The 11096-nt window shown below is 38.3% G+C and overlaps 1 protein-coding gene across 1 annotated transcript; it reads right to left on the bottom strand.

Annotated features, from left to right (window-relative positions):
- Positions 1-657: 657 nt before the first annotated feature.
- Positions 658-7599, bottom strand: BSND (barttin CLCNK type accessory beta subunit). Its single transcript, XM_015815031.1, has 4 exons — positions 7423-7599; positions 5737-5864; positions 3036-3266; positions 658-1081 (listed from the first exon to the last, which is right to left on the bottom strand). The coding sequence occupies exons 1-4, from the start codon at positions 7597-7599 to the stop codon at positions 658-660; spliced, it is 960 nt and encodes a 319-aa protein (XP_015670517.1).
- Positions 7600-11096: the final 3497 nt, after the last annotated feature.

Here is an 11096-nt window from a genome sequence, read left to right as displayed (position 1 = left end):
CAGGGGTAGGGAACCATGGCCCTTTTATGACTTGTGGACTTCATCTCCCAGAATTCTTGAGTCAAGTGGGGGGCCATGGCCCTTTTATGACTTGTGGACTTCAACTCCCAGAATTCCTGAGCCATCCATGCTCAGGAATTCTGGGAGATGAAGTCCATAAGTCATAAAATGGCCATGGTTCCCCACCCCTGCTCTAAAGCAATATTCTCAACCTCAGCAACTTTAAAATTGGTGGATCAACTCCTAGGATTCTCCAGCCAGCATGTCGGAAGTTGGAATTCAGACATATTAAGGTCACTGAGGTTGAGAAACACTGCCCTAAAACAAACATTAGACTCCACTCTCCAGGACAGGCCTCAGCTTTCGTTAACACACATTCATGGTCTTTGAAATTAAACATATATACACTCTCCCTAGACACAGAGACACATACATACCATGTTTTTTTCCAGTCTGCCTTGGTTCTTTTTACTATTTCTTACTCTGTCTTTTTTTTTTAATTTCCACATCTTTTTCTTTTCATCCCACAGCAAAAAATAACCCTCAAGGCAATGGATTTGATTGAATTATCTCTTTTCCATCCCCCTTCATGCTCCCTGAGTTTGAAATGTAAAAATGTTGAAACGTCTGAACTTTCCCATCTTGGGGTGGGGGGGCTTATGGCTTTGGTTCAGCAACAACAACAGAAGGAAAGCTGTCTCTTGGACTTTCCTGGATCCCATAGTATAAATCATCCTCTTCTGCCTCCTGCAAGGCTCTGCTGCATTCCAGAGGACCACAATCTGCTATTCCCACAATGCCATCACCTGATGTAGGAGGAACAGAGCAATGGCTTTGACTTGGGGTCGTGGTGTTTTCATTGCTCTGCCCCTGACCTTCCACCGCCAGGGAATCAATCAAGGCAAAATCTTCATAAGAAGGAAGCTTGAATTGGAGCTGGCTTCCCGTTAGAGACACTGAATTTGGGACATCTTTCCATCTCTGTAAAAATGGGCTGTTGGAAGTGGAGTCCAACGAAGAAGTGTCCACTTCCTCTTGAAGAGATGCCAATGGTGCCCCCTTTGGAAACCTCTTAGATGGACTGGAAGAAGGGAAAAAAAGGATTTAGTGAAGGGCATTCCTTCTAAGGCTGTTTGTTGAACTGTTTTGGGTTTCAACTGAAAAGTTTACAGTAAATGAAGCAATGTGGATGTTAAGTTTGTGCCAGGTTATTAGTCCAGAGTGACTAATTTCCTTGTTACGAGTTTGGTTTCTAAAACTAGATGTTATTATTGACCAACCCAGTCCAACATCAGCATTTTGATAGAAGAATGGGTGGAAAACAAAACTGTACTAGGCAATATGACTATACTGGCTTTTAAAAGTTGGAAACTAGAGTGCTTCTACTGTATTTTATTCAACCAAACTTTTTTTTTTTAGAAATTTCATCTTTCCTTTAACTAAGATCACAACATGATTTGATAATTCATCAGTTACAGTACATTAATCAGTTAGAGCAGCTTTATTCAAGTAAATTGGTATTCCCAGTGAATGAAGCAACAAAATGAAAGTAAGAACATAAAATATCCATAGAGGCAGTCTTAGAAGAAACATTACAACTTTAAAAGTACTTTCAATTAATCTAGATTATAACCTTATGCATCTAATTCCATGTACAGTAATTTTCTGCTAGTGATTTCTGCCATCATTTCTCCACTTGGAGTTTGCATAATCAAAATAGCTATATCACATCATACTTCATTATCAAATATTACAATAAAGAGTCAACCTATTTTTTGCTAGATAATGTTTTAATTATATCATCAAAATACCTACTTTTTGTAAAACATGTGTAATAAAGTTTTAAGAATTTTAAAATAAAGTTAGTGATGCCTTTAAGGAATATACACTGGTGATATTTTTGATGAGGTTGCATGGAAAATGGAGTTTAAAACAGAATAACAGAGTTGGAAGGGACCTTGGAGGTCTTCTAGTCCAACCTGCTGCTCAGGTAGGAAACCCTATACTATTTCAGACAAATGTCCATTCTCTTAAAAACTTAAACTGTTGGAGCATCCACAACTCCTGGAAGTAAGTTGTTTCACTGATTAATTGTTCTAATTGTCAGGAAATTTCTCATTATTTCTAGGTTGCTTCTAGGTCTCCTTGGTTAGTTTCCATCCATTAAAATTAGGAATGTTTTGAGCAAGGTGATCTACTCCAGAGTTACCATAACATTTTAGGAGTTCTAAACAAGGGCTTAATTTCCTTTAGGCACTTTCAACAGAATATTCATTGCATCATGTAAAGCAAAATATTGTGAGTGTGATGAAAGACCTGGTAAATTAAGAACTTTTCATTGAAACAATTTTAACAATGTAAAATTCACTATGAAGACTGACTCTGTAAATCAACAATTCTTTTATTTTTACTCTCAAAACTATAAGGTTGTGTCAAAAGTAACCCAGGTGCAAAAATAATTTTATGTGATAGAGCTTTTCCTAACGTCATATACAGCGAAGCTTCCTATTTAGTGGTTCCTTTATCTCCCCCATCCACTACCAAAAATTAATATAACAACTACAACAATTAAAGCACCACTTGAACACTGTCAACACTGACAAAATCACCATCAGTCAACTGTAACAGGAAACTGTACTTGTAACAACTTACATCTTGTAATAATATTTTTAACATTATTAAACAAGAACATCTATCCAACCCAGGTCTTGGGAATGACTCAATAGATGGACAAAAATGACAAATCCATTCTAAATATTGGCTGACTGTTTTACCAATTATAATACCTGGCTATCATTAAACCTATGAAAATAAGGATAAACTTTTTTGTCCCAATAGTGTTGTCCATAAGGAATGAGATGATATGCAATTATAAATTAGCACCTACATAAATCTGGACAACCACTCAATTGTAATTAAAAAGTTAAGGTTTTCTGTATCTCTTTGCTTCCAACTACAAGTCTTAGATTTTTGCAGTCTAAATCCAATTGCCCTAATATAAGCTAATTCATAAACAGTTCATATATGTTACTCACCAGTTCAGTCCAGTTGTTGCATCTCTGTTAGGGCTCTCATTACTCTCTGAGTCCCTGTGGACATCTGCCTTGGCATGTACATTAGGATGTCTTTGTGTCCTGACTAGTGGCACTGGGATGGGCAAAGTTCCCAAGTATTCTGCAGAACTGTTTGTTTGGATCTGTTCATAAGTGGGCAGGCTTTTCTCATATATGTCAGCTTCTTCCTGGCTTGTGTATTGGGTTTGCAAACTGTGGAGAAAGCAAGATAAAATTCATTTCTATCTTTCTAGACATCCATCCATCCATCCATCCATCCATCCATCCATCCATCCATGAACTTATTTTCAAGACAGCTAATCCCTGGACATAAAGATGGACCTCTGTCCTAATAGTATTAATAGGAGCTTGATCTTTAGGAGATCCTATGGAGAATATCATCCCAATAAAGTAATATCATGCATTGATGGGGTTCAGGGATTGAAATCATAATGATTTATTTTATTGTATTTTAGCCTCTCCATATGAAATTGACCAGACAGAACTGAAACTAATAACAAGTGATGTACTGATTGAGACTGGACTACAAACAGAGCAAACAAGGTTTTATTTTACTGTCAGCCAAAGAACTCACTGGGTGTTTTTGGCCAGTTAGTCTTTCATGGACCAACATAACCCACTGGATGGTTGCTGTAGACACAAATCTGAGGAAACAGTGCTATATTGCTGCTTTGAGTTTGTGGAAGAAAGACATAAATCTAACAAATAATGAAAGAAGGAAGGATGAACAGATAAAATGAGCTTGTACAATTGAGTAGAGCATTGGCAACTGACTTAAGAGGAAGATATAGGAAGAGATATCTTGTGCCCTTGAAGGGCTGCTGTTTAGAAAAGGAACAATTATTTTTTTTCAAACTAACTCAAACATGCAGGAAAGGAATAATGAGTTGAGCCCACTATCACCTTTTCCAAGTCCACACTTGGAAGCAGAGCAGGTTATCCGGACTTATCAATGTTTACCAAACAGAAGTCAGCAACTCTATTTTGGAAAACAGACAGACTTCATTATCTTTTCTAGGTGTTACTGGGACTGTTGTTTCACAACCTCAAAGATCTGCTGCCTCTTCTTATGGCTCTGCCCTTAAATCCATGTTAGCCTAGATCAGGGGTGGGGGACTGTGGTCCTTTTATGACTTGTGGACTTCAACTCCCAGAATTCTGCATGGCTGTCTCAGGAATGCTGGGAATTGAAGTCAACAAGTCATAAAAGGGCCATCGTTCCTCATCCCTGGCCTAGATAGCTCTTAAATCAGGGGATGCCTTCAAATGAGCAGCAGTCCCACGAAAGCTTTTCTAAGAGGGGGGCTGCTCCAAGTTCAATAGACTAGATGATCACTCTGATACTCTTGAGATATGCCCCTTTGCCAGTGTGTGCTCAGGGGAGGGTCATAAAGCACACACCTCCTTTGTACATGTGTTGATGTCACACACCCATAGAAAGGAATAGGGTTTCAATAAAACACTTGTGAATTCTATTTGGACATTTTTGCCTCTCTCCCTGCAGATGCCCTGTGGCCCTTCCCATTGAATGAAAATTTGTTCCTTGAAGAAGATGTTGGCCAGTTTGAATGAAAGGCTGAGCCAGTATTTTGCAGTTCAGTACAGGCCATTTTTCTGCCCACTTGGAAACTGAAGCCTTGTTAACTTGGTAAACTGTGCTAGCACCGAGAATAAACCAACCTAAACTGTAGTGCATCTTCACCAGAAGTGAGAATGGCTGCCCCAACGGGGATACTGTTCATTAACTTATAACTCAGCATGCAACCACGTTTTATGAAAAGCTTTCTTTGTTAAGAGGCCTTAATTAAGAAAGCCTGCTGAATGACTTAGTAGACTAAGTCACAGTAAATGTCATTCAGATCTTAGGAAAACAATTCTCAACAGAGTTCATAAAAATGAACCACATGGCACTAGTTTCTGCCATCCTTTACAATCTTGAGGAATACTAATTTCAGAGAAGTGAACCTTTTGTATGACTTGGATGGAGACTCCACGTTTTATAACTTTATAGTTTTCTTTATGGGATTTATACTTTTCTATGGGGTTTATGTTTTCTCTATGGGAATCTTCTCAATGAGTTGTATAATTTTTTTTAGCCTTAACATATGAAGGCAAAAGATCTATTGTTCTAAGGCAGAGGTTTTCAAACTTGGCCCTTTTATGACTTGTGGACTTCAACTCCCAGAATTCCTCAGCCAATGTGCCTGGCTAAGGAATTCTGGGAGTTGAAGTCCACAAGTCATAAAAGGGCCAAGTTTGAAGACCCCTGTTCTAAAGGCAAGTGCATTCTTTACTCACCTTAAATCCTGAACATTTATTGGGGCTAGGTAAACACTAAGAAGAAGCTGAATGTTGCAATCTCAGGATTAGCCTTTAGTTTCTAGCAGGTGGAAATCTAATGTAATTTCATGAGTTTGCAATAAATGAGTAATAGCTTTTGAGATGCCCTTCTTTTTTTTTCTTACAGACGGTAATGGAGAGTTTAATTTTAAAAAATATAATATTTATTGCCATTTGCTATCCCATGCCAGCGTTTCTTATCCTTGACCTTGTCCTTCTGAGGAACATAGCCTCTAGTACCTACTGGCTAGCACTCTAATTAAAATGTAGATTGCGGACTATTGAGCTGAAGCCTGCTGGCTTGGCTTCTTCATAAGCATACCTTTTCTTCTCAGGAATCTTATTTTCAATAGATGATGAGGCAGCCAACTTCTTTACAAGGAACTTTTCACATTCTGGGTTCTTTACAAGAAACTTCTCAGACTCCGAGTCAATGGAAACAACTCTGATCTAGAGGAAAAGTTAGGAAAAATGGCTCTATTGATCAATTTGTGTTTTGTGTGAATATGCAAACAGCTGTATAGTTTCACTAGGATCACTTCAACAGGCTCTAGAACAGGGGTCTTCAAACTTGGCCCTTTTATGACTTGTGGACTTCAACTCCCAGAATTCCTCAGCCAGCATGCCTGGCTGAGGAATTCTGGGAGTTGAAGTCCACAAGTCATAAAAGGGCCAGGTTTGAAGACTCCTGCTCTAGACGTTTGCATTGTTGAGTAGGTGTAAAGGACCATACAACTGCAGAAAACCAATTCAACCTCCTATTGTAGAGTCTCCTAGCCAGCTTCTCTTTAGTAATTTATTACATTATTACCCCACTTCTTTTCTAGATGTCTATGATAATATAATTGTGTCCATAATAATGTACTTGTTTCCACAATAATGCCATTAGCAATATGGTTTCCATGGAACAAATGTTGCTCTTCCTTGGTGCCAATCTTGTCTACCCTCCCACCTGATTTTTAAAAATAATTGTTTATTTTGATAAAAGTAATATCAGGAAGTTGGAGTGTACCACTCTTTAATATATTTGTTTGTAGGAATACTTTTGGGTCCCACCAGGTCTAAATTATCCTGTTCCCACAACATCCTTAATTGAGCCAATGGAAAGTAATATATTGTTGGAACACCATAAAGGAATTAACTGACCTAATCAAATAACCTGGAGCAGTTAAATTTTATCCCAGTCGTTGAAAGGATTAAACTAACTCCATCCAACCAATTGCATATGAAAATACCTAAACCCATTATGAATTTCTGGTCCCCAACAAAAAGAGGTAGGGAGAAAAATCAGCTGAAAAGCAAACAGAAGTTTGTGATAGAATTCAGAAAATGGAAACCTGGTACCACATAACCCATGCTAAGCTGTTTCTCCTGCAACCTATCTAGTGCCTGGCCAATGAAGAAGTGGGCTAGTTATGTCCAGGTAGCCATGTCAATAGTCTCCTGATTCAAGACTCATGGGATATCAAGCTCTTTCTGGAGAAAGGAGGTGATGTCAGCCTATATAACCATTATACTGCATGAGGATTCCTACTTTTGCTCCATATGTACCTGCCCTGTCTGAGAATAAAGATATAAGTAAAAACAAGAGTTGCGGGAATTGCCCTAAGTTCTCCATCTTGTTTGAGTTCAAAGGAAAAGAGCAAATCATGGATCAGAAACAATGTTGATAAAGTTCCCATCATTACCAGCCACTGGCCACAAAAGAGTTATAATTTGTTTGTATTTGTTAACGTTTCCTTCCTTCCAGTTTCATTCAGATTAACAGATTCACACATGTGCAAGACACATTTCATTGGCAAAATCAATATTATGCAGAGTTTCAGTCTCAATAATAGTTAATTAGATAGCTCATCTGAACAATTCTCTATAGGAAGGAAGGAAGGAAGGAAGGAAGGAAGGAAGGAAGGAAGGAAGGAAGGAAGGAAGGAAGGAAGGAAGGAAGGAAGGAAAGGACTAGCTGCTGTTTTAGACATTTTAGACATTTTTTAAAAATAATGCTGCCTACCTTTGGGTAGCACTGGCACATGCTCCAGATGATGCCCACAGCAATGACCAAGACTCCCAGGGTGCAGAAAGTGATATAGATTTGTGGTTTCTCCACACTCATGATGAACATGCCAATCATGACCAGAAAGAATCCCAGGACAATAAGTCCATAACGAAATGTTTTTTCTTCAGCCATTGTAACGTATACCCTTCGGAAAGCAAAATTAACACCAAGCTAATCTAATGTAGATGGACTTATTTATAAAAGGTGGTTGAACTGGAATCTGGAAAAGGAAGGGAGGGAGGGAGGGAGGGAGGGAGGGAAGGAAGGAAGGAAGGAAGGAAGGAAGGAAGGAAGGAAGGAAGGAAGGAAGGAAGGAAGGAAGGAAGGAAGGAAATCCAGGGCAGCCCTTCACCTGTTCCTGACCCAGACAATCCACAGGGACCTCTTCCAGAGGCAGCAAGGGGACAAGTGTCAGCTCCACCTCTAGACTAGTCCTGCCCTGATCTCAGCCAGCCAGTTTTAAATGGGTTTGTAATGAATGCAAACAAGATCTTTAAATTCACATTTGAGTAACGCTGCCTGAGGGGAGCTTTACTATAACCTTCCTCCTAGCTATAGACTGTGCAAAAGCTACCAATGATTTGCCAAGGGGGTGTGGAGAGGAAGCTAGATGTTCTAGGCTCCAATCAAAGCTAAGGGGCTGACTGGTAAATGGTGAATTAGGGAGCACGTAGACAGCCAAGGGAGTACTTTACTTTCAAATTAAAATATAGCTTCTCTCAAGTAATACATCTTTCTTCGTGTGTATGTAATTAACCTGGTTTATTTATTGAAAACATTTCTTAAACATCCTTTGTCCGGGGAATATTATTATTTCGTATGGTGTAGCAAATGCAGCATGGTGTATAAAATTCACAGAAACAACATATAAAATGTGTATCAAAATATAAAACACCAGAGCAGAGAATTATTTTAAAAACACACAATGCGAGCGATGAATAAAATTATGAATAAAATTAAATTATATATGAGCAGTTACTTCAGTGACTAATATACAAAAATATGAATAAAGCTATTGATGCAAACTAATAAATGAAGTATTCTGGAAATTGTTCAAGCTTTGGGGAATAAAGTTGTCGTGTTAAGAAAGGCAAATGACAAGCAAATTGTATGAATTATTCACTTTCTTAGTGAGAAGAGTCATATTTAGATGGGAATCCTCAGCTATAGCCATGTTCTTTCCCCAGGGAAAAAAAATAACTAAACTGCACTACATCAATGCGAATAAATATGACTGATGTGTTTACTATGTTTATAATCATCTCTCAGTTTCCACATTCCTCCATTAGATATTATTTTTAAAAACATCAGTCTCAATCTAAATTGTAATCAAAGAGTATATTTTCCCATTATGCCAAACACACTTAGTCTTCTTGGTTTACTCTTCATTCATCTAAAGATTTTCCACAATTAATCTTTTTTCAGAAGGATCTTCAAACATTTCATCCTGAATCTGCCATGCGATCGTTCAGACTTCCTTTTCCCAACTGCTAGTGAAAATCACAATTTGCATTATATATTTTCAGTATACGAATCAAGCTGGTAAGTTAAAGCAAATATACTTTGTTTTCTAGTCCTCTTTCTTAATAATATTTCAATCACAGTACTTTTTCTTCCCCACCGCTGCAATCCTTAAAAGCATTTCAGATTTACAGTATAATAGCCACAAATATTTTGGTAGTAGGTTGCCATCTAGTGGGGCTTTCAACTTGCAAATAGGAAAGTAACTCATTGAAAATTTGTGTGTTGGTGCTTGATTTTGATGTCTATTTGCTTCATTATGAAGAAAGGGATCTAAATATTCTCCCCCACACCTGTTTTATTCTTATTTTTCCTGCTTTTTGCACAGATACTTTTTTTTCAGTTACTTAGCCAGCAGTCAAATTTGACCAAACCTGGGTCTTCTCTGGTTTACTATTCGAAAGCCTGGAATTTTGGCTTTAATTGCTACCTTGTCCTCAATAGAAATATTTTTTTCTCAAATAAGAATCTCTATCCCTTGAGAGACAATCAGAATCTAAATGACACTGTACTCCAAAGAGAAGCCATGGAGATCCCAAAGAATATTTATTAGATTCAGTCCCATCCTGACTGGCCATCCCATTCATGAGAAGGGTCCTTCTATTTATCAAAGTTGCTAGGATGCAACAAGGATTTCATGTTGGAAGAATCAGTCTGGCAATAATCATTTATCCCTTTTTCTACTATCTGTCCTGAACTGCCTCTGCTATATTCTCTGTATGCATGTGAATATGCCTGAAAGCAGAATCTGACCTGAGTAATAATGAATGAAATGGTTTATAGAGTCAGTTAGCACCTAGTTGAATCCATTCTATCAGGCAAAGAATAAAAGACCACATGCTTTGTGTAGGTGGGCATGAGAAATAAAATAGAAGAAAGCTCAAATTAAAAGCCTTAGACTAGAAGAAGGCAGAAATATAGACCAAGAGGAACTGACAGTGAATCCTTAATTTTTTATGTACAATCTACTATCTTATTATGGATCAATGGATCATGAATTGCTGAAGAATCCATGCCATTGGACTTGGAAGTCTTATATCCAGAAGGATGCCCAGCCATCCAAAGCAGCTTTTGAAGAGCCACAAGGAGTTTCAGGGAAAAGAGAACCAAAAATATTGTTTTCCTGTATTCTTCCTCTAGCATAACAATGAGCAACCTACCCCTTTATCCACTCCGCTGACATTGTGCCATCAAACTTGGACGATAAAATGGTCAAATTTTACCTGTGCAGTTATGGATCATTTATCAGGTTTTGAGGAGGGCTTTAAGAAGGGCTGAGGGAGTGATTTGCTTCTGTTCACATTTCTATTCTGTTCACATTTCTACTCTCACATTTTTTAGTTATGCCTATTAGGAGATTACTTGTAATATTAACTTACCAAATGTTACCTTGTACCTGCTGCAGAATTTTGAGCCAGGCTAACCAATTAAAGAGGCAAATCAAAAGAAAATTAACCAAGCATTATTTTGGTTTCTAGTTTAATGAAAAGGACTAGGGGTGATATGATAGCAGTGTTCCAATATCTCAGGAGTTGCCATAAAGAAGAGGGGGTCAAGCTATTCTCCAAAGCACCTGAAGGCTGGACAAGAAGCAGTGGATGGAAACCAATCAAGGAGAGAACCAACCTAGAACAAAAGAGAAATTTCCTGATAGTGAGAACAATTAATCAGTGGAATGATTTTCCTCCAGAAGCTGTGGGTGCTCCATCACTGGACGTTTTAAAGAAGAGATTTTATTTTATTTATTTATTTATTATTTAGATTTATATCCCGCCCTTCTCCTCGTAGGACTCAGGGCGGCTGACAATCAATTAAAATACATAAATAACAATACAAATTTAAAATTAATTAAAAGAAATATTTAAAGATTGTCCGATTTAAAATATAATTAAAACCCCTCTAAAAATTTCCCTAGGCCAGTCCTGCAAGCTGGAATAACCAAGTCTTGAGGGCGCGGCGAAAGGAAGGGAGATCAGGGATAACCCTGATCTCTGGGGGCAGTTCATTCCAGAGGGTGGGAGCTCCCACAGAGAAGGCCCTCCCCCTTGGGGTCGCCAGCCGGCACTGTCTGGCCGATGGCACCCTGAGGAGACCCACTCTATGGGAGC

This window comes from Protobothrops mucrosquamatus, unplaced genomic scaffold (genome assembly GCF_001527695.2).
Source record: "Protobothrops mucrosquamatus isolate PMUCROS unplaced genomic scaffold, P.Mucros_1.0 scaffold304, whole genome shotgun sequence".
Taxonomy (NCBI): Eukaryota; Metazoa; Chordata; class Lepidosauria; order Squamata; family Viperidae; genus Protobothrops; species Protobothrops mucrosquamatus.
This window is presented reverse-complemented; position numbering and strand designations above follow the sequence as displayed.